Below are 25,357 nucleotides of genomic sequence, written 5' to 3' on the forward strand. Positions count from 1 at the left end.
GCATTACTTTATTTTAGGGTCCATATTTCATATCTAATATGGGGCCAGTCAAATCACAAAAGGAATTCTCACCATTTTTTTTTTTTTTTTACTCATCAGTCATTTAATAAAGATTTAATGAATACTTCAACCACTGAATTCCATAACAGTGTTAAGGAACCAACCATAAGTTGCTTCAGTTGGGATTGATGCCTCTCCTTCTTCTCCCATATTTTCTTGGCTCTGCTCCATGCAGAAATGGATTTTCCTTGTCTGTGGTGATGGCCCAGGTTGATTTGAAATGATTGGGTTAAAGGAGATTTATAGGCACAGGAGCTGCAATGATGCAAAAATGCCTGGAAATGAAAGTCCTGACCCGCTTACCTAAAGCCACCTTTCAGTGATCAATTTTTTTCCACTTTGCAGGCACAAATCCCAGAATCCAGAACTCCAACATGCCCAGAGAGTGTATCAGGCAGTTCTTTCCAAAACAGAAGTGCTTCATCTTTGGCCTACAAATGACAGAAATCTCTTATTCCATCTTGAGAAGGTGCCAGAAGACAAGCTGGACAGTACTTCCAGGAGCAATCAAAGAAATTCTGTACCTATATTTTCAATCATACAAAGACCAAGACCCTAAAAGAGGGAATCATTGTCACTGAGAGCTATGAATCACCTTTGTCCCAAAGCATGTCTCTGTGTCAGTGTGTGGTGGAGCTTTGATGATACCCTGGATTTGGCGGTAATTTTATTTACATCTGTGTGTAACTATGGAAGCAGATATTCATGCCATGAAAAGATATCCATATGTGTTTATTCATTAAAGTCTCCCTATGTGAGAGTCTGCTGAGACCTAATATATCTCAGGAACCTCATCCACTAATCATAAAAAGGCAAGATGGAGTTAAAGAGAGGACATCTGTATATTGAGAAATTCCGTGGGATAACTTCTTGTCTTTAAGGAGATAGCAGATATTTTGTAAATTTACATGAGTCACGTCATAAATAGGAAGTTACGAGTTCCTGCAAGTCCACTGAGAAACAGAATTATGTGTAATCTTATGTGCAGGGCAGGCTTCGTGGGCATGTGATGTAAGCAGTCCTGTAGTGCCCTGTGTGGAGATGGGCCTGTACTTGCTTTAAGAGTCTCTATCCCTGTTTTGAATTCTCAATCATTTTCTTCTTTTTTTTTTTTTAAAGATTTTATTTATTTATTTGACAGAGAGAGACACAGCAAAAGAGGGAACACAAGCAGCGGTAGTGGGAGAGGGAGAAGCAGGCTTCCCACTTAGCCGGGAGCCCGATCCCAGGACCCTGGGACCATGACCTGAGCTGAAGGCAGACACTTAACGACTAAGCCACCCAGGCGCCCCAATTCTCAATCATTTTCAAGTAGGAGTTTACATTTTTGTTTTGTACCGGGCCACACAAATTATGTAGCTGGTCTTGTTTGTGTCTATTACTTCACCTATATAATCTATTCCTTGTCATTCTCATGAACGGGAAATCATTTTTCCAGTAATCCGTGCGCATACTGTGTAATTGTTAATTTAAATTGTAATAGGACAAAACGGAGAACAATAAAAGAAAGAACAGGAAAACAGTAATGCTGTTAGAAAGGAATAGATTCCCAAAAGGAGAAAATAAAATTTCCTTGTAAATAAGGTGGGGTTTTTGTGATCTTAGAATGATGCTCCATAAAAACTATAAGCCAATGATTGAGACCTTGGTATTTATCCTCAAATTTCCTGGCTTATTCAGGGCTGAGGACTCTGTTGAAAGCCTATGTGGATGCCATTAATCATGAAGCAGTTCCTTGCTTGGAGAACGCAGTGACAGCTCTAGCCCAGCGTGAGAACTCAGTGGCCGTGCAGAAGGCAGCTGACCACTACAGCGAGCAGATGGGCCAGCGGTGAAGCTCCCCACAGACACGCTCCAGGAGCTGCTGGATGTGCATGCAGACTGTGAGAGGGAAGCCACTGCAGTGTTCATGGAGCACTCCTTCAAGGGTGACGAGCGGGAGTTCCAGAAAAAACTCATGGTAATTGTCTTAGCATTTAGCACTCCTGATTTCTCCCCTTCTGAAATGATGCTTAGAGCCTATATTTTTGATCAAATAGCTCATCTCTTTATCATGGTCAAAGGAGCCTGGATTGTTGTGAGACAGGGCTCTACAGGTTATAGATTACCTTTTTACTCTAACATAGGCATTTTTTAAAATTTTCTATTGCTGCATGAGAATTGCCATGAATTTACCAGTTTAAAACAGCAAACATGAATAAGCTTCACCAACCCATAGGTCAGAAGTCTGGCACGGGGTGGTCATGTGCTCTGCTCATGGTATCACAAGGCTAAAAACAAATGTCAGCCTGACCCAAGTTCTCATCTGCAGGCCTCTGAGGAGCCTCCAGTTCATTAAGGTTGTTGGCATATCCAGTCCCATGGATTGCAATTTACAGATTCAAGGAAAAAGGTTCTGCTCTTTTTTTAAAGATTTTATTTATTTATTTGAGAGAGAGAGAGGGCACGAGTGAGCAAGCGTGAGCTGGGTGAGGGGCAGAGGGAGAAGCAGCTCTCCACTGAGCAAGGAGCCCGATGTGGGACTTGATCCTGGAACTCTGGGATCATGACCTGTGCCAAAGCTAGACGCCCAACCAACTGAGCAACCCAGCCATCCCAAAGTTCTCTTCTTATATCTTCACACACTTGAATCCTTGGGGGAAAACTCATGAAAGATTCCAAACTCTGTTCAGAGTATTCTTCAGTCATCACTGGGTATTTGATTTTCTTTGTACACATTTCCATCCATTGCAACCCAAATCCTCTGAGGAAACACTACTTCCAGCCACAATTCAACTTCCTATTGTTCATTGTTGATGGTTGAGTCACTGTTACTCATACTACAGCAGAAGTAAAATTGGAGTTTATGTCTTCCAACCCCATCATTTTACAGATGATAAGCCTGAATCCAAGAGAGTTAATGGGCTTTCCAAGTAACACAGAGAATTGATCAGAACTAGGACTAAAAATCTCTTGGGGTGCCTGGGTGGCTCAGTCAGTTGAGTGTCTGACTCTTGATTTTGGCTTAGGTGATGACCTCAGGGTTGCTGAATTGAGTTCCCCATCAGGCTCTGTGTTCAGCGGGGAGCCTGCTGGAGATTCTCTCTCTCTCCCTCTCCTTCTACCCCCTCCCCAACTTACATGTGTGTTCTCTCTCTCTCAAATAAATGAATTTAAAAAAAAAGAACTAGGACTAAAAGTCTCTTGACTCCTGGTCCATTCCATGTTCCAGTCTATTCATAGGTGATCATGATGCTTTTTCTAAGAGGATGACATTGAACTTTCCCTCCTAACAGTTTCTTTCTATTGGATTTCTCCCTCATTTCCCTGGCAGGACACCATAGAGGAGATAAAGGAAGATTTCTTGCTGCAGAATGAAGATGATTCTGTCAAATATTCCCAGGCACAGTGTAAGCAACTTTCAGAGCCCCTGATGAAAAGCATTGCAAGAGGAACTTTCTTTGTTCCTGGAGGATACCATCTTTACTTAGAAGCAAAGGAAAAGGTTGAATGGGACTATAACCTAGTGCCCAGGAAAGGGGTTAAGGTGGGGAATAAAGAGAGAGGGGTAGTCATCAGAATCCTAGAGTCAAAGGGTGTTGCTTTTTCTGAAAATCTAAGATTATAGCACCATTTTAAGGGAGAAAGCAGAGCATTGCCATATCTCCACCCTTTTAGTTTTTATCTACAATTAGTTATATATTGTTGAAGAGACTAGAAATATTTCTTCCCAAGAAACAGTGTAGAATTGGGAATTCTGGATTAAAGAGAACAGTTTTTCTTTGCTACATGACATGTCTCTGCTCCTTGTTTCTTCAGGCAAATGAAGTTCTCCAGCACTTCTTACAGAACCAGGTGGCAGTAGAGAACTCCATCCTGCAGGGAGACAATGTCCTCACCTATCAGGAGAAGGCCCTAGCAGGTACAGGTGCAGGGTTGAGCTCATAGCAGAGTGGGTAGGTTCCTGCACTACTTTCAGACAGAGATGAGAGCAAACCTTCCTGAAACAAAGAGCTTCCTCCCTTTCTGTGGAACAGCACTGCTAAATATAACAATCAGAGTTGTCTTTTTAAATCTGGCAGACAAGGAGGGCCATCTCGATCACATTCTGAAATGTGCTCTTGGTAACCCACATAATTCAGAGGTTTCTCAGCTACCTTTTCAACATCAGTTTGGTATCTGTGCTGAGGAGGCTAGACTCAGACCTGACTTTTGTTTTCTTCTCTCTCTAAAACATTTGTGGAACAGCTGAATGGGCTTTGAAGGAGGCAGCTGAACAGAAACTGTAGCTGCTAAGACAGAAATACAAGAAGCAACAGCAAAAACTGGAGGCTCAAGAGAGAAGCTTCAAGGAAAACATAGCCCAACTGAGAGAGAAGTTGGAGAGAGAAAGAGAAAACCTTCAGAGGGAACAGGAAAAAATGTTGAATCACAAGCTGAAGGTAAGTCTGCACAGAGCCTAGGCAGTGCCCAATGGACAGTGCCATGGTTCCTCAGGAGGAGGAGGGCCAAAACTAATGAAAATCATGATCCCAGGAAGAATCATAAAGACATGATTCATTGAAACCTCAGATCCGTCTGGACTCTGCTGAGGCCCTTAAATCCACAAACTCCAGCACCTTATGTAGTATGAGAATTTGTAGTGCGCAATTAACATCCCTGAGGGTGCTGGGCTGCTGTTTGTGGTGACTGTTAGGGTGATCTCATTGGGCCCCAGTTAAATAGGGCCTTAGTCCACTAGTCCTTAGGATTCTTGGTTGAACCATCAAACAGACCTGAAAGAATTCCATCTTGTCTTAAAAGTATCAGATTGGACTTGAAATACAAGATTCCGGAAGCTCTAAAATGTACTACATTTGTTTCCAGATCTGTGTGAGTCATCTTGCAAAGCACAGAGGAAAATTAATTCTTCAACTCAACCTGGCACTTGATAAGCAGCAATCTAGAGGGGGGGCAGCAGTTCCCATTATCTGTTAGACATGTGTGTTCATGCTAGCTCAGTGGAACTGAGAAATAATTAGAATTAATCCTACATCGCTCTGAAGGGCATCCTCAGTGCTGGAACTCCTCTCGTGAGGATAGTTCTCAGGTCTGACCTAGCCTGACCCCACCCCACTCTTAGTGAGGTGGTGCTGAGGGAATCATGGGAAGGTGTAAACCATGGACACTCCCACTCTCCAGGACAGACTCATCAAAGAGCCCTCTCAGGTGATAGAACAGTAGACATGATGCTTCAATGCTGAAACTGTTAAACTCAAAACCCTTACTGTTGATAACAGCGGATTTTCAAAAGTGGACTTCTTCTCTTTTATAGATCCAAGAAGAACTTCTTAATGAAAGATTTCTAAAGAAATCTGAGGAGTTGCATGCAGAGATACAGCTACTAAAAAAAGAGATTGCCATGAATAATGAAGATAAATATTCATTGGGCCCATGGATCTTTGATGTGATCGATAAAGTGTTAGGGGAAGATCCTAGTGAGTTACCTGGTGTGGGGATGAAGATTCTGGGCTCATAATGACATAGGTCCAGAATTCCTTTTAGGGATTAATAAAATGAGGGGGTTTTGTGATGCTGTGACATACTTTGGAAGCCTGTGTCATATTAGTTTCTTCTAACAAAAGTTTAAAGATAAACCATGATTACCAATGATTACTAAGGTGTGACATACAAAAGTCAGACTTAATTTTGATCAAATTAAAGAAATAGTAAACAAGATTGTAAAAGAGAAGTATAAGAAAAGGCCAAATTTGCAGTTGCAGCAAAACAAATAAAATACTGCAAAATAAAATCATCAGACCTGATTGTTGCTTTCTTCTCTCTAAGATGTTTGTGGAACAGCTGAGCAGGCTAAGAAGGAGGCATCTGAGAAGGAAGTGGACCTGCTAGGCCAGAAATATAAGCAGCAACAGCAAAAACTGGAGGCTCAAGAGAGAAGCTTCAAAGAAAACATAGCCCAACTGAGAGATAAGTTGGAGAGAGAAAGAGAAAACTTTCAGGGGGAGCAGGAAAAAATGTTGAATCACAAGCTAAAGGTAAGTCTGTGGTTCCTCAGGAAGAGGAGGGCCAAAACTAATAAAAATCATGATCCCAAGGAGAATCATAAAGACATGATTCATTGAAACCTCAGATCCATCTGGACTCTGCTGAGGTCCTTAAATCCACAAGACTCTAGCACTTTCTGTAGTGTTAGTCTTTGAAGTGAACAAATGGCACCCCCAGATTGCTAGGCTGCTGTTTGTAGTGAGAATAGTATGTTTTTGTAATGCCTGGAGTGAGTAGGACGTTAGTCCTATAGTCCTTAGGGTATTAGTAAAACCATCAGATAGATCTAAAATGGATCCACTGGGTCATGAAAGTATCAGATTATGCCTGATATGAAATACAGAATCCAGAAAGCCCTATAATTTGCTGCATTTGTTTCCAGATCTGTGTGAGTTACTCTGTAAAGTATAAGGGAACAGTCTTCCTTATTCCAACATGCAGCTTGATAGCCTGTTTTCTACACATTGTTAGCAATTCCCATCTTTTGTAGATGGGTGTGGCCATGCTGCCTCAAGTAGAACTGAGAATTAGTTAGAATCAAACCTATATTCTCTCCCAAAAGGCATCATTAGAACTGGAACACATTTCTGTCCCAGCACAGAGGCCACCACATAAACACTAGGTGTTCAAAAAATGTTAGAATAAATATGGAAGCTGCCATCCTTTAGGGATCGAGCCCCACATCAGGTTCCCTCTTCCACAAGGAGCCTGCTTCTCCCTCTCCCTTTGCCTCTCCCCCTGCTTGTGCTCTCTCTCACTATCTCTGTCACTATCTGTCTCTCTCTATCAAATAAATAAAATCTTAAAAAAAAAAAAGAAGTATGTGTATGTGACTCAAAAGTCTGGGCCATAAAATTATGCTCCTGTGCTCCACCAGTACATCTTTTCCCTCCTACTAGATCAGATTTGGCAGCAGTTGAGCTTTGACCTTGCAGATAAATAGGCTTTCTTAGTGGATACAAAACAAGATGGAAGGAACCCGAATCCCTGAACAACACTGTGGAACAATGCTTCCACACATGCCTGGAGTAATATGTCTTCTAAGCTGTAGCAGCAACCTTTGAAGTGATCTCTATCTCCAGTGTCCTCACTTTACTCTTCTTCCTTCTGCCATCAGAATGTGGAACTCAATACTGTTCTGAACATACCTAATAACCTTCAAAGCCTATATCTGCCTTTGGAATAAATTCCGTGACTCAGGTCCCAACTGATCTATCAACCTCATCTTTAATGAGCCTACAGATATAGTGAACTCCAGCTGATTCCTAGCATTTGCTTACTACCATTATATATTTGCTCATTCCCTTCTTTCAGTCTAAAACACATTTCCTCCAGTTTCTCTTTGCTGCAATCTGAGTCATCCTTCAAGATCCAGCAGTAATGGCACCTCCTCTGTGAAGCCATCTAAAATCCTTCTGAATATGATTAATTGTTGCTTTTGTAGCCAACCAAATACTTTATTTTTTTAAGATTTTATTTATTTATTTATTTATTTGAGAAAGAGAGTGAGCAAGAGAGAGAGAGAGCACGAGCAGGGGGAGGGGCAGAGGGAGAGGGAGAAGCAGACTCCCCGCTGAACAGGGAGCCCAGCACAGGGCTCTATCCCAGGACCCTGGGATCATGACCTGAGCTCAAGGCAGATGCTTAACCATCTGAGCCACCCAGCGGCCCCTCACACACTTTATTTTTAACATTATTTTATCAGTAATCACTTCTTTTTTTTTTTTTTTTTAAAGATTTTATTTATTTATTTGAGAGAGAGAGAATGAGAGACAGAGAGCATGAGAGGGAGGAGGGTCAGAGGGAGAAGCAGACTCCCTGCCAAGCAGGGAGCCCGATGCGGCACTCGATCCCGGGACTCCAGGATCATGACCCGAGCTGAAGGCAGTCACTCAACCAACTGAGCCACCCAGGCGCCCCAGTAATCACTTCTTATTTAATGGTAAAATATTTGTCCTTTTCACGATGCAGGTTAGCCAAGAATGAGAACTTTTCTTTGTTTTTAAATATACAAAAGCAGTGGAAATGCTAGTTTTGAAGGACTGGGAGGTTTATAATAATAACAAATAGACAAAACATAAAGTAAGAGCTTTTTGTCAGCAGGCTTTGGTTAAGCTAATAACAAAATCTCAAATTTGAAAATTCCTTAACTTTAAATGAACTATTCTCAAAAGGTTTGATAACATGTATAAATGATACTTTCAAAAGTGGAGATTAACAAAAATTTACTTGTATAGATATTCACTATTGAACCAGATATCACAGACAATGAAGGGAAGCCAAACTAGCTAACTATTATTTTAATTTTGCAGATTGGATCTTTGGGTCAAGGGCAAAGATGCTCTTTCCAACTAGCCTCACTGCCAGACATCAAATCTTTTCCTGGAGTAATAGGGTCAGGGCAAGCTGAGGAATGGCCAAGAAACTAGGATGGTACATACTGGTAGTGTCTATAGTCACCATCAAATATGTATCATGAGACAAATTATACTCAATTCAGGGTGGAATGGAAGAAAAGTTACAGTCAGCTGACACTGTGCTGAGGGAAATGAACAGAGGGACATCAGGACCTCTCGGAGAGTGGCATTTGTGATCCTTTTGTCTTTTCCACATTCACAAATATTTAATGCTAGCATCCAGAACCCAGGTCATAGAGGAAGCGTCCATCCTTCTGATATCAATCATACAAATACAAAAACCTCTTAAATTTTAATTTCTGTCCTTCTCCCCAAGCTCAAAAATACTAACTGCTGAACTAAGGGCAGCTATTCTTTTAAATTTGTACATAACAGTTTCTTCTTATTTCTTTTTTTTTAAATAGATTTCCCCAATCCCAACAATATCAGAGTATTTGTTTTGTTGTGTTTAACTCTCTCTCACAGTGGCTAGTGCCTCTTGCTCTTGTTCAAGAATATTGTAAAGCTATAAATCTTGGCTCCAAATCATTTATTCCTTTATTCCCAGATTTTTATTAGCTGAAGAATTGCATCAAATAGATTGATGACCTGAAACTGCTTAAGGTCTGCATTTTCAGGAACCCCATGTGGATCAGGATATCATCAGTTTGGGGCTCCTTCTTCTTATGTTTCAGGATGCTAAATGGGACTCTTCCTATGAGGGGTCCACTAAGGATCCTGGACTGAGAATACTAGATGCCAAATAACAACTAATTCCAAAGCAAGGTGCCACACCAACTTTTACAGAGTTAGGTTAAACTCAAGTCAGTAAACTAAAGGAGAAATATCATATGATTATATCAATTAATGAAGAAAAGGCATTTCACAAAATCTAACACTCGTGATAAAACTTCTCACAAATGAGAAAGAGTACTTCATCAAATTGATAAATAGCTGCAAAAAACCTGCAGCTAACATCATACTTAATGGTGAAAAACTAGATGCTGTCCCACTAAGATCAGGAACAAGGCAATGATGTCTGCTCTCACCACTTCTATACAACATCATACTAGAAGTTCTAATAAATAAGACAAGAAAAAGAAATGAAAGATATATAGATTGGGAAGGAAGAAATAAAGCTATCTTCCTTTGCAGATGACATGATTATCTATGTAGAAAATCTCAAAGAATCAACAACAACAAAAAACTCCTGGCACTAATAAATGATTATAGCAAGATTACAGGATACAAGGTTTACCTACAAAAATCAATTGCTTGCTTATATATCAGCAATGAACACTTTGAATTTGAAATTAATAACACAATACCATTTATATTAGCACCCCTGAAAATTAAATACTTAGGTTATAAATCTGAAAAAAATATGTACAAGATCTTTATAAAGAAAATAACAACTCTCATGAAAGAAAACAAAGACAATCTAAATAAATGGGGAAATATTCCATGTGATGAATGGGAACACTCAATATTGCCAAGCTGTCACTTCTAGAGGTTAGTATAACCCCAGTAAAAATCCCAGCAAGTTATTTTGTGGATATTGACAAATTGATTCTAAAGTTCATATGGAGAGGCAAAAGACCCAGAATAAACAACAAATATTGAAGTAGAAGAAAAAAGAAACTGAAACTACCCAACTTTAAGACTTGCTATAAAGTCTTTAAGACTTGCTATAAAGTTACAGTAATCAAGACTGTGTGGTCTTGACAAAGGAGCAAAAGCAAGTCAGTGGATAAAGGATAATCTTTTCAAAAAATGATGCTGAAACAACTGGACATTCATAAACCAAAAAGAAAAAGAAGATAGTATAGACACATCTTACAATTTTCACAAAAATAAACTCAAAATGGATTACAGACCCAAATGTAAAACATTAAAACTATACAATTCCTAGAAGATAACATAAGGGAAAACCTTAGGTTTGGTGACGACTTTTTAGATACACCACCAAAAATCACAATCCATGATAAAAAATTGATAAGTTGGACTTCATTAAAACTTAAAACTTCTGATCTTCAAAAGACACCATTCAGAGAATGAAATGACAAGCCACACATTAGGATAAAATATTTGCAGAATATATATCTCATAAAGAACTGGTAACCAAAATATACAAACAATTCTTTAAACTCAAGAATAAGAAAACAACCCACTTTAAAAATGGGCAAAAGATCTGAGCAGACACCTCACCAAAGATTCACAGATGTCAAACAAGCATACGAAAAGATGCTCCACATCATATGTCATTAGAGAACTGCACATTAAAACCATAGTAAGATACCACTAAGCACCTACTAAAATGGCTAAAATCCAAACACTCACAACACCAAATACTGTTAAAGATGTAAAGTGATAACTCCCATTTATTGCTGTGGGAATGCAAAATAGTACAGCCATTTTGGAAGACAATTTTGTAGTTTCTCTCCAACCTTAACATTCTTACCATCTGATCCAGAGATCATACTCCTAGTTATTTACCAAAATGAGTTGAAAACAGATTTACACAAAAACCTGCACACAGATATCTAAAGCAGTTTTATGCATAATTGCCCAAACTTACAAGCAACCAACATATGCTTAGCAGGTGAATAGACAAATTGTGATACATCCAGTCAATGGAATGTTATTCAGTGCTAAAAAGAAATGGGCTATCAGGACACAAAACACATGAGCAGACTTGAATACATATTGCTAAATGAAAAGAAGCCCATCTGAAAGGTTACATACTGTCATCCACCTGTATGGCATTCTGAAAAAGCAAAACAGTGAAAATACTAGTGGTTCCTAGGAGCTCAGAGGGAGGGAGAGAAGGATGAATAGGTGGAGCACAGGGGATCTTTAAAATGAAATTATTCTGTATGATACCATAATGGTCATTATATATTAGTTAAAACCTATAGCATGTACAACACAAAGAGTGAACTCTAATATGGAATTTAATCTATCAACATTGAGTCATCATTTCTAACAAATGTACGTGCTAATGTAAGATATAAATAATTGGGGAAAATTGGGAGGTGGAGAGGGGTTAAGGGATATATAAAAACTTTACTTTTTGCTAATTTTTCTATAAACCTAAAGCTGTTCTTAAAAAAATTAATAAAGTCTATTTAAAAAAATGTGTAGGGTATCAAAAAATGTAATTTCAGTTCAATCAAGCTGACACTTATTACACTCTATTACTTTAGGAAGACATTTTTTTAGTTTTATTTTAATTCCAGTTAGTTAACATAGTGTTATTATTAGTTTCAGGTGTAAAATATAGTGATTCAGCACTTCCATACATCATCCAAGTGTTCATCACTGCAAGTGCACTCCTTAATCCCCATCATCTATTTAACCCATCCCAATAAGTCTTATTACAGAAGAATATGTTGGTAAGAGAAAAATTATAATCAAAATGTCTTCCTAGACGGACAAAACAAACTCCACAACTAAAGGGAGAGAAGAGGACACATCCAAGAAGGTAGGAAGTGTGGAGATGTGGTTTGGGGAGAAATGGATCATGAGCACTGTGAAGGGGAGTGAGCTGTGGTCATGGAGAACAGTGAAAAAGAGACAGGAGCACACAGGGGAACTCACAAGGAGAGAACATTTCCCCAAAACCATTGGCTTGGAAAATGAAAGGGGCTGAATTTCATGAGTTCTTGCAACCAGCAGGGCTTAAAGCCTGGAGTTTTAAAGGTCAGAAGGGGTGGCTGGGATAGAGACCAGAAGGCACTGTATTGCTCCTGAAGAAAAGGCAGGCAAACAACCCAGGGGTGGGCAGCGTGGAAATGGCTATCTGGGGGGGATGCCTGGGGCACACAGTGGGGAGACTGTTTGCTCTTCCCTGAGTGTGTCCTTGAGAGGGAAAATTCCCGGAGATATTTCTCTGGAAACAAAGGAGATGGCTGGTGTCACTTCCCTCCCCCGCCCCTCACCATAAAAACAGAAGTCTTTCAGCACTGACACTGACTAACTTGCTTACACCAAGCCTGCCACCCCCTCCCCCTGGCCTGTACTATGGCAGGACTGCCCTTCTCAGTCCCAGTGTGGCAGTCCCCTCCCCCAGTAGGCCAGCACAAACCCCTGCCCACATCACATCTCCCCACCAGAATATTCTGCAGGGCCTCAGTTCTGGTGCATTTGGTGTCAGGTCTCATTTCACAAGCAGACCAGAGCATACCTAGTTAAAAATCAGCACCTTTAGGCCAGCAACCGAACACTGCCCCAGCAGGCAAAAACTTCTGCAGATGATTGGCCTGAAGAATAGAGCAGCCAAAACACAACAGTAGAGTGCATGGGGCACATACCAGAGACACTCCCTGAAGCACCAGGCCATGGGCACTACTTGACCTCTTCTTCATAATGCCATTACTTTCAGGAGCAGGAGACATAACTGACTTTTCTAACACAGAGATGAAGGCAGAGACTTAGAGAAAATGCAAAATGCCAAGGTGGAGGAATTCATCCCAAATGTAAGAATAAGATAAGGCCACGGCCAGAGATCTAAGACAAACAGATATAAGTAACATGCCTGAAGGAAAATTCAAAGCAACAATCATAAGGATATTCAATGGGCTTGAGAAAAGAAATTTTCCCTAATCTGGAAAATTTTCCTTAATCTGGAAAAAGACATCCCGAGTCCAGGAGGCACAGAAAACGCCCATAAAAATCAACATAAGCAGGCCAACACCAAGACATATTGTAATTAAATTTGCAACATATAGTGATAACAAAAAAGTCTTAAAAGCAGCAAGACAAAAGAAATCTTAAATTACCAGGGAAAACCCATCACACTAGCAGAAGATTTCTCAAATGAAATTTGGCAAGACAGAAGAGAGTGGCATGATATATTTAAAGTGCTGAATGGGAAAAATCTGCAGCCAAGAATAAAAGATATCCAGGGGCGCCTGGGTGGCTCAGTTGTTAGGTGTCTGCCTTGGGTTCAGGTCATAATCCCAGGGTCCTGGGATCGAGCCCCGCATCAGGCTCCCTGCTAGCCAGGAGCCTGTTTCTCCCTTTCCCACTCCCCCTGCTTGTGTTCCCTCTCTCACTGTCTCTCTCTCTGTTTGTCAAATAAATAAATAAAATCTTAAAAAAAAAAGAATAAAAGATAATCCAGGAAGATTATCATTCAGAATAGAAGGAGAGATAAAGAGTTTCCCAGACAAACAAAAACTAAAGGAGTTTATGACCATTAAATCAGCCTTGCAAGAAATATTAAAGGGGACTCTATGAATGCAGAGAGACCAAAAGTGACAAAGATAAGAAAGGACTAGAAAAAATCTCCAGAAACATTGACAAAACAAGTAATAAAATGGCAATAAATACATATCTATCAATAATTACTTTGAATAAAGATGGACAAAATGTTCCAACCAAAAGACATAAGATAAAAAAGTAAAACCCATCTATTTGCTGCCTACAAGAGACTCATTTTAGACCTAAAGACATCTGGAGGTTGAAAGTGAAGGGATGGAGAAACATTTATCATGTGGATAAGTGACATCAAATGGATGTCAAAAGAAAGCCAGAGTAGCAATACTTGAGTGCAATACTTAAGTTAGACAAACTAGATTTTTAAAAAAGACTGTAACAAGAGACAAAGAAGGCACTACATAATCATAAACTGAACGAAACAACAAGAAGATGTAATAATTGTAAATATTTATGCACCCAACATGGGACCACCCAAATACATAATACAATAATAAACATAAAGGAACCAATTGACAAAACACAATAATAGTAGAGGACTTTAACACCCCACTTACATCAATGGACAGAGCATCTAAACAGAAAATCTAAAGGAAACAATGGCTTTGAATGACACATTGGACCAGCTGGACTTCACAGATATATTCAGAACATTCTGCCAGGAAACAGCAGAATACACATTCTTTTCAAGTGCACATGGAACATTCCCCAGAATAGGTCTTATATTAGGTCACAAAACAGGCCACAACAAATAAAAAAAGATTGAGATCATATCATGCACCTTTTGTGACCACAATAAAATGAAACTACAAGTCAACTACAAGAAAAAATTTGGAAAGACCACAAATAGAAGGAGGTTAAATGACATGCTACTAAACAATGAACGGGTCAAACCAGGAAATCAAAGAAGAAATTAAAAAAAAAATACATGGAAACAAATGAAAGTGAAAACAGGATGGTCTAAAACCTTTGGGATGCAGTAAAAGCAGTCATAAGAGGGAAGTATATAGCAATACAGGCCTTCCTCAAGAAGCAAGAAAAATCTAAAACAAACAACCTAACCTTACACTTAAAGGAGATAGAAAAAGAGCAACAAATGAAGCCTAAAGCCAACATAAGGAGGGAAATAATAAAGGTTATAGCAAAAACTAAAAAACAATAGAACAGATCAATGAAAGCAGGAGCTGGTTCTTTGAAAAAATTAATAAATTGATAAACCTCTAGCCAGATTACCAAAGAAAGAGAGAGAGAGAAAGAGAAAGAGAGATAAAGGTCCCAAATAAAATCACAAATAAGAGAGGACAAATAACAACCAACACCACAGAAATACAAACAATTATAAGAGAATATTATGAAAAACTATATGCCAACAAATTAGACAACCTGGAAGAAATGGATAAATTCCTAGAAACATATAAACTACCAAAACTGAAACAGGAAGAAATACAAAACTTTAACAGACCAATAACCCACAAAGAGACTGAATTATTAATCAAAAAACTCCCAAAAAATGGAAGTCCAGGGCCAGATGGCTTCACAGGCAAATTCTACCAAACATTTAAAGAAGAGTTAATACCTATTCTTCTCAAACTAAACCAAAAAATAGGAAAGGAAAACTTCCAAACTTATTCTATGAGGCCAGCATTACCCTGATTCCAAAACCAAAGACCCCACTAAAAAAGAGAACTATGGGCCAATATCCCTGATGAACACGGATGAAAAAATTCTCAACAAAATACTAGCAAACTGAATCCAACAATACACTAAAAAAATCATTCACCACAATCAAGTGGGATTTATTCTGGGTTGCAAGGGTGGTTCAGTATTTGCAAATCAATCAATGTGATGCACCACATTAATAAAAGAAAAAATAAAAGCCACATGATCATTTCAATAGATGCAGAAGAAGCATTTGACAAAGTACAACATCCATTCACGCTAAAAACCCTCAACAAAGTAGGTTCAGAGGAAACATACCTCAACATAATAAAGGCCATATATGAAAAACTCACAGCTAATATAATCTTCAATGACTGAGAGTTTTTCCTCTATGGTCAGGAACAAGGAAGGGATGTCCACTCTCACCACTGTTAGTTAACATAGTAATGGAAGTCCTAGCCTCCACAATCAGACAACAAAAAGAAATAAAAGGCATCCAAATAGGCAAAGAAGAAGTCAAACTTTCACTCAGCAGATGACATAACACTCTATGTAGAAAACCCGAAAAACTCTACCAAAAAAACTGCTAAAACTGGCACACGAATTCAGTAAAATTGCAGGATACAAAATCAACATACAGGTTATATTACAAAGCTATAGTAATCAAAATAGTATGGTATTGGCACAAAAATAGACACATAGATCAATGGAACAGAATATAGTCCAGAAATAAATTATATGATCAATTAATCTTTGACAACGGAAGCAAGAATATGCAATGGGAAAAAGAAAGTCACTTCAACAAATGGTGTTGGGAAAACTGGACAGCTATATGCAAAAGAATGAAACTGGATCACTTTCTTACACCTTACACAAAAATAAACTCAAAATGGATGAAGGACCTAAATGTGAGACCTGAAACCATAAATATCCTAGAAGAGAGCACAGACAGTAATTTCTCAGACATTGGCCATAACAACATTTTTTCTAGATATGTCTCCTGAAGCAAGGGAAACAAATGCAAAATAAATTAAGACTTCATCAAAATAAGAAGCTTCTACACAGCAAAGGAAACAACCAATGTAACTAAGACAACCTACTGAATGGAAGAAGATATTTGCAAATGACATATATGATAAAGGGTTAGTATCCAAAATACATAAAGAACTGATACAATTCAACACCCCCAAAGAAGAAATATTCCAATTAAAAATGGGCAGAAGACGTGAACAGATATTTCTCCAAAAAAGACATACAGATGACCAATAGACACATGAAAAGATGCTCAACATTACTTATCATCAGAGAAATGCAAATCTAAACCATAATGAAATATCACCTCACAGCTGTCAGAATGGCTAAAATCAAAAACTCAAGAAACAAGTGTTGGTGAGGATGTGGAGAAAAAGGAACCCTCTTGCACTGTTGGTGGGAATGCAAACTGATGTAGCCACTGTGGAAGACAGTATGGAGGTTTCTCAAAAAATTAAAAATAGAACTACCCTAAGATCCAGTAACTGTACTACTGGGCATTTATCCAAAGAATACAAAAACACTAATTCAAAAGGATACATGCACCCATGTGTTTACTGCAGCATTATTTGCAATAGCCAAACTAGGGAAGCAGCCCAAGTGTCCACCAATAGATGAATGGATAAAGAAGGGGTGGTATATACATAGAATGGAATATTTTTCAGATATAAAAAAAGAATGAAATCTTGCCCTTTGCAACAATGTGGATGGATCTAGAGAGTATAATGCTAAGCAAAATACCCAGTCAGAGAAAGACAAATACCATATGAAATGAAGAACTGAATTCCTCATTTAAAAGGTTATTCAACTCATGACTGGAAAATGTTTTGCAGAGACTAGCTTTGGTGCTTTGTGCTACAAACCGTGTTTTATATCCACTACTCACATACGCTGGTGCTGAGGACCTTAAGATGTGATCCCATATGTGGCCTCTGTCCTTACACCTTCACATCATGATGGACAGTGAGCAGTAGGAAAATTCCTGCAAGTCATTATTACTACACTGCAACAGGTAGAAAAGAATTAACAATTTATGAAAGTAAGTATAAACCAAAAATATACATATCCCACTAGACCCAAAGTAAATGTATCTTAACCTCAACTGTCCTTAGCAAATACCCAAAAATTCCATAGCAAATTTCATGTCATATGACACAAGGAAGAATGGGACTAAGAGGAGCTGAATGGAAAGAGGTGGCAGTATACATGACTGCAGGTTACATAGCCTTCTTTTTAAAAAGATAACAGCTTTATTGGAATATAAATCACATACATACAATTCACAAACTCAAAAGGTACAAATCAGTGGTTTTTAGTAGATGCATAGAGTTGTTGCAACTGTCACTACAATCAATTATAGAAATTTTCATCACTCCAAAAAGAAACAGTATTATTAGCAGTATTTCTGCTCAATCCCCAGCCCTAGGTAACCAACTAATCTGCTTTCAATCTCTATGGATTTGCCTACTCTGGACATTTCATATTATAGAATTTAATGGGTCTTTTGTGACTGGCTTCATTTCTCAAGGGTATATACTTGGGAGTAGAATTGCTGGGTCATATGGTAACTCTTAAGTTTAAACTTTTGAGGAACTGCCAAACTGTTTTCCAAATTGACTGCACCATCTTACATCCCCTACCAGCTGTGTAGGAGGGTTCTGATTTCTCCATATCCTTGCCAACACCTTTTATCATCTGTCATTTTGTTTATACCCATCTTTGTGGCCATGAAATGGTACCTCATTGTGATTTTTATTTATATTTCCCTCTTGAGTAATGATTTTGGGCATATTTTCATGTGCATTAACATTTATATATCTTCTTTGGAATAATGACTATCCTTTATATATTCTAGATAAAAGTATCAAAGGAGATTTGGATGATGCAAGTAGAAAAAATGCAGTTATTCTCGAGCAGCTGTGGCTTCATACAGTGGTGGTCAGATGTGATGTTTCTGCAGAACTGTCCAGGATCACTGACACCAGATGGCAGCACAGGTATTCAGACTTCTCCACAAATAACAGCTTTTCTACCCCTCACCAATTCTTCAGGCTGTAGTGTTTAGTAATTATACCTTCATCCTCCCCTGACTCTCCTCTTTCCAGACTTTCATACCCCAACACCCCTTTGTCATTAAAGTTAGTCCTTAGTATTCACATAATTCCTACATAAAACAAATTCTCTCTGTAATGCTTGGTGGTGGCTCTGTTTTCCTGACTGAATCCAGACCAATCACCCAACATTGTATGAGGATAAAATTCCAATAGCAGGTAATTTCAACATTTAAAGTGCTCACTGCCCTGTGCCCCTACACACAGTATAAACGGCACCTCTCTCAAGTACTCCCAAACCTCTTTCAAGTGCTCCAGGTTCCCCTGGAATTTGCTCTACTATCTTAATCTCCAAGTATTGTGGCTCTTCTGTTTGAAACCTTTCTTTTCTTTAATCTGGTGCTCCATTTCCATGACTGGAGTAAATCTATAAAAATTATCCCTGAGGGGAACCTGAATGGCTCAGTCAGTTTAGCCTCTGACTCTTAATGTCAGCTCAGATCTCAGTCTCAGGGTTGTGAGTTCAAGGCCCTCTTTGGACTTCACACTGGGTGTGGAGCCTATGTAAAAAAAAAAAAAAAAAAAAATCCCTGAATTTATATTTCCAGCTCTAACTTTACTTATGTGTTTCAAGCCTATAAATTCAGTTCACTGTTTGACATCCCCATATCTTGCCCTGTAATTATTGCAAGTTTAACATATCCAAACTAAAACTTTTGGTTGTCTCCTGTGGTTCTAAATGTAATCCTTCCACAGTCTTCCCCATCTTGGTGAATAATGACTACTTTAATCTATCCTTGATTCCTATTGTTCTCTCAGGCCTCAAATTTAGTCCAACAACAAAACCTGTGAATTCTAAATTTGACAAACATCTAGAGTCAGACAAAAATCACTATTTCTAATCCATGTCCATATCATCACTCACCTAGAATTCTATACTAAGCTCTTAACTTGCCAACTATGTTCAGTCTTACCCTCCGAGATCTAATCTAGTTCTACGGTTTTTTGTTTTTAAAAAATTAATCAAAATTTCACATACATAAAGAATAATAACCAAATTATAATATTATGGAGATTTTCAAAGAGTAGGCATGTCTTTGTGCCATTATGTAAGTCAAGGCATAAGACTTTACAAATGTGCCCAGAAACTTAGTCATAGCACCTTCCAGATTTCCACTCCCTCTCTTTTCCCACAAAGGAACTGTAGAAAGCAATTTCTGGCACTAGCTTTCAGTGATCCCTGCCTCCTATTATTCACACTCTTGTGCAATTGCCTCTGCCTTGGGTGTGAGCTGAGCCTGGTGAATTTCTTCTAGTGAACAGAATATCATAAACATGAGATGTAACTTATATGACTAAGTAACAAAAGATTGATTTCCATTTGATAGCATTTTCTCCCTCTTATTGCTTCTCTCTATCCCATTCTCTTTTTTCTCTCTCTCCCTCCTTTTGTTCTCTCTTTCTGGGCTTGTTCACATGGATGAAGCAAGTTACCATGGTAGAGAGGCCCACATGGTAATGAATTAAGGATGACCTTCAGACAACAACCTTCAAGGAATTGAGGCCTTCAGTCTAACAACCCATAATGAAATGAACCCTACCAACAACCACATCAGTGATCTTGGGAAGTGATCTGGAGAAGTGATCCTTCCCCAGTTTGCCTTGTGCTGACTACCATCCCCAGTCAGCACTGTGATTACAGCCTATAGGAGACATTGAAGCAGAGGACGCAGCTAAACCATAGCCAGATTATTGTGACCTACAGAAGCTTTGAGATTATAAATATTGCTATTGCAAGCTGCTAAATTTGGGGAAAATTTGTTATGCAGTAACAGATAACTAATACAGAAAGTTTTATCTGACTTCTAAAACCATAGATTGCTATTGTCTGGTTTTTGTCTTTATATAAATTGGATTATGTAGATGATTCATCCTATTTTGGCTTCTTTTGTTCAACATTATATTTTTTAAATTCATCCAAATTGTTGTATTCAGTAACAATATTTCTGCATATAACAAGGAGTGAAATTATTTCCTCATAGGGTATGTATTTGTTCATTTTATGGTAGGTAATATCAGTTTTTCAATGTGATTGTCCAAATTTATACAGTCATAGGTGATGTGTAAAATTCCCAGTTCCACAATCTTATCATCACTTACTAATGTTAGACTTGTAAATTTTAGTCATTGTAGTAAGTGTATAGTTTTAATTGTGGGTTTAATTTTTTTAATTAATTAGTGATGCTTAGGAAGGTTGAGTGCATTTTCATGTTTGCTGCTTTTTGCATACCTTCCTATTCAATATTTTTGCTTATGTGTCTAATGGGTTGTCTGTCCTTTTTTTTTTTCCTTCTTGATTTAAAGACTTCTTTATATACCCTATATTCTATAATTTTTTTCTGTTAGCATTTAGTTTACTTTTTAATTCTCTTAGTGGTAACATGAATTTTTAATAGTAACATAGTTAAACTTATCAATTATTTATTGACAAGTTATTGATTTATTTGTTCTATTGCCTGACCTGAAGGACATGAAAATAATCTCTTTGACTTTCTTCTAAACATTTTATTATTTTGTCTTCCATATTGGGATTTACAACCCACCTAGAATCAATTTTATAATGTTAGAAGGTAAGAGTCAAGTTTTATTTTTTTTCATGAGTGTGTAATGTTGACCTAGCAACATTTATTGAGAAGACTATCCTTTTGCTATAGTTGTCATGAATCAATTTTCCTTACATGTGTGAAACTAGGAATTGTATAAAATGTATAGATAAATATATAAAGAAATGACACTCAAAAAATCGTCTTCCAATTCATCATCTTATGTCCCACAATTTGTTAGCCCTTTTATATCTTTCAGTAATATTTTATATTTTGCAGCATATACTCTTTGTACATTTTGTTAGATTTATTCCTGAATTTTTTTTTAAAGATTTTATTTATTTTTGACAGAGAGAGTGTGTGTACAAGCAGGGGAAGCAGCAGGCAGAGGGAGAGAGAGAAGCAGGCTTCAATGTGGGGCTCGATACCAGGGAGCCCAATGTGGGGCTCGATACCAGGACCCTGGGATCATGACCTGAGCCGAAGGCAGATGCTTAACTGTCTGAGCCACCCAGGCACCCCCCTGAATGTTTTTAAATAACTTTTTGAGGCATAAACATGTATATTAAAACATATATATACGTAATATAAATTATTATATATAAATACAAATTACTAAAATTAATAAAATTAAACCAAGAAGGCAAGACTTATACAATGAAAGCTATAAAACCTAGGTGAAAGAAACTAAAGAAGACACAAATAAATGAAAAGACATCCCATGTTCATGGTTTACAAGAGTTAATATTGTTAAAATGTCCGTTCTATCGTACACAATCTACAGATTCAATGCAATTCCTATCAAAATCCCAATGACATTTTATTGCAGAAATATAAAAAGTATCCTAAAATTCATATGGACTTTCAAGGAACTCTGAATAGCCCCAACAGTCTTGAAAAAGAAGAATAAAGTTGGAGGCTGCACATTTCCTTATTTCAAAACATATTACAAAGCTACAGTAATTAAAGCAGTCAGGTACTGCCATAAGGATGGACATACAGACAGCTCAGAAATAAACCCTCACATATGTGGTCAAACGATCTTTAACAAGCTTATCAAGACCACACAATGGGGAAAGGACAGTCTCTTTAATAAAGGTGTTGGAAAAACTGAACATCCACATACAAAAGAATGAACTTGGATCTTTAAAACATATATAAAAATTAACTCAAAATACATTAAAGAACTAGACATAAAATATAAAACTTTAAAAAAAATTTTTTTTAATTTTTATTTATTTGCGGGGGAGGAGCAGAGGGAGAGGGAGAAGCAGACTCCCCACTGAGCAGGGAGCCAGACATGGGGCTAAATCCCAGGACCCTGAGATTAGGACCTGAGCTGAAGGCAGACACTAAACCAACTGAGCCACCCAGGCGCCCCTATAAAACTTTTAGAAGAAAGCATAGAGGAAAATTTAATGACTTTGGTTTTGGCTATGATTTTTTGGATATGACAATAACAAATCACAGAAACAAAAGCAAAAACAGAAAAACAGTACCATGTCAAATTTTAAAACTTCTGTGCATTAAAGGAAACAGCCATGATGTGATGAGTACAGGGTTTTATACAAAATTTATGAATTATTGAACACTACATCTGAAACTAATGATAAGCTGGCTAACTGAATTTAAATTAAAAAAAAGAAAACAATCTGATTTAAAAAAAGGGGGGGGGGACAACCAATGGAATGAAAAAGCAATGTACAGAATGGGGGGAAATATTTGAAAATCATGTATCTGATAGGGGACAAATATCTAGACCATATAAAGAGCTTCTACAATTTACAACAACAAGAAAGAAGTAACTCAGTTTTTTAAATGTTCAAAGGAGTTACATAGACATTTCGTTAAAGAAGAAACAAAGAGCCAAGAAGCATATGACAAAATGCTTAATATCACTAATCATTGTGATATTATCTCACACATATTGGGATGGCCACTATAAAAAAAATAGAAAATAACAAATATTGGTGAAAATATGGAGAAATTGGAACTCTTGTATAATGTGAATGGAAATAAAAAATGGCAGCGCCTGGGTGGTTCAGTTGGTTAAGTGTCCAACTCTTGATTTTGGCTGACGTCATGATCTCAGGGTCATGAGATTGAACCCCACATCAGGCTCCATGCAGAGCATGGAGTCTGCTTAAGAGTCTCTCTCTCTTGGGGCGCCTGGGTGGCTCGGTTAATCGTCTGCCTTTGGCTTGGGTCATGATCCCAGAGTCCTGGGACCAAGCCCTGCATCAGGCTCCTTGCTCGGCGGGGAGCCTGCTTCTCCCTCTCCCTCTGCTTGCTGCTCCCCCTGCTTGCTCTCTCTCTCTGTCAAGTAAATAAATAAAATCTTGAAAGAAAAAAAAAAGATTATCTCTCTCTCTCTCTCCCTCTCTCTCTGCCCCTCCCTGTACTACACGCATGCTCTCTCTCTCTCCAAAAAAAAAAAAAAAAAAAACGCAGTTGCTATGGAAAACTGTAAGATGGATTCTCAAAAAATTAGAAATAGAGTTAACCATATGGTTCAGAAATTTTACTAATGAGTATGCATCTAAAAGAACTGAAAGCAAGATCGTGAAGAGATAGTTGCATACCCACATTTATTGCAACATTATTCACAATGTTCAAGAGGTAGAAGCAACCCATATGTCTATATGGACAGAAGAATGGATAAAGAAAATGTTGTGTATATATACAATGGAATGTTAGTCTTAACAAGAAAATCTGTCTCATGCTAAAACAAGAACTAACCATGAAAGCATTAAGTGAAATAATCAATTACAAAAGACAAATACTTTATGATTTCACCTATATGAGGTATCTAAGTTAGTCAAACTCAGACACAGAAAGTAGAAATGGTGGTCACCAAGGGCTGGAGTGAGAAGAGAATGGGATGTACATTTGCTCTCTCTCTTTCTCCACACACACACACACACACACACACACAAACACACACACACACACCCTGAAAGTTGTTTTTCTAACTTGCTGGTCTTGCCTCCTATTGTATATGAGACTCAGTAACCCCAACTAAATAAATGACCTCCTGCTATTGAGTCCTGTAAAATGTTCTGCATGGAGTTCTCCATGTGTAAAGCAGCTTAATATAAAAACATTCTAGACCTGTAATTCTGGATAACATTTGAAACCATTAAGCATATATAAATAAATTTTAATGTAATAATACTAACATGCAAATTAATTTGATTTGTGTCTGTCTTTTAGAATAAGTATTCTACAGGTTGCAACTCCAAGTATACCGGAAAGTGAGGAAATATAGATAGCTTTTCACACCTAGTGTTTAAAAGAAAAAGTCCTTAGAACAATTTTCAAGCCTGACATAGAAACAAAAATAAAAACTGCACACATTATGTTACACAGGAAGGAGCTTTTTCTTAACATCTGGCCTATTTCTGAGAAACTAAGAGCTTGTTCCTGCTCTCGTTTTTAACTGACATGTGTTCAGTAAAAATAGTTCCAAGTTGTCCTTGAGACAAGAAATCCCTTAATTGAGAACCAGAGACTTTTTTTTGATAAAAGAACTAATCAGACTGTCACAGTTAGTGGGGATAAAGGGAGAGATATATAGCACCAGAGTGTTCCAGGCCACTTTTGCAAATACAGAGGCATGGATGAACTTAATCTGACCTTCCTCTTTTAATATACTGACTTATCATTTAAAGAAATCTCAATTGTCAGGGTCTTGTGGCCCACTGAACAGCTAGTTTAAAAACATCTTAAAATGCCAGTTAGTTAACATACAATGTTTCAGGTGTACAAATAAAAACTAAAAAAAAAAAAATTCCAGATAAATAAAAACTGAGAATTTTTTGCTGGCAGACCCATCTCACAAGAAATAGTGAAATTCTTAGACTGAAAATGAGCCAAGATAATATGAATGCACATAAAGAGAAGAACACTAGTAAATTATGTAATTATAAGACAGTATAAATAGTTTTCTTAACTGATTTTTTAAAATAAATAAATAAATAAAATCTTTAAACTGTATTTACTGGTCTGTAAAATGCCAATAATAATACCTACATCATAAGCATGTGCTGAAGAATAAATTAAATTTAATTAGTAACACCTATAAGGAATTAATACAATGTCTACCAAGCAGTAGGCACCAAATGCATTTTACTTATTACAACATTATTTCAGGCTTCAATGCCTCAACAAAACCCATATACTATGAGATAAAAATGTAAAAAATAATTATATAAGTATATGTTCTTTTTCAGCAGTAATCAAAAATTGTCTACTGAAACAGCATGATATTATCTACCTCTCAGTGTAGCTTAGATTTTAAAAAGCTATGATT

The 25,357-nt window shown here is 37.7% G+C and overlaps 1 protein-coding gene across 1 annotated transcript in view; it reads left to right on the forward strand.

Annotated features, from left to right (window-relative positions):
- LOC116644604 (guanylate-binding protein 7-like) overlaps window positions 1-5,783 on the forward strand; it is a 50,618-nt gene extending 44,835 nt beyond the window's left edge. Inside the window, 9 exon segments of the mRNA XM_032424316.1 lie at window positions 406-486; window positions 489-551; window positions 554-667; window positions 1,762-1,887; window positions 1,890-2,020; window positions 3,374-3,586; window positions 3,859-3,961; window positions 4,288-4,481; window positions 5,354-5,783. Of these exon segments, the coding sequence (XP_032280207.1) occupies window positions 406-486; window positions 489-551; window positions 554-667; window positions 1,762-1,887; window positions 1,890-2,020; window positions 3,374-3,586; window positions 3,859-3,961; window positions 4,288-4,481; window positions 5,354-5,557 (1,229 nt within the window). The 3' untranslated portion in view covers window positions 5,558-5,783.
- The last annotated feature ends 19,574 nt before the right edge of the window (window positions 5,784-25,357 follow it).

The sequence above is a fragment of the Phoca vitulina genome, unplaced genomic scaffold (genome assembly GCF_004348235.1).
Source record: "Phoca vitulina isolate PV1807 unplaced genomic scaffold, GSC_HSeal_1.0 scaffold2, whole genome shotgun sequence".
Taxonomy (NCBI): Eukaryota; Metazoa; Chordata; class Mammalia; order Carnivora; family Phocidae; genus Phoca; species Phoca vitulina.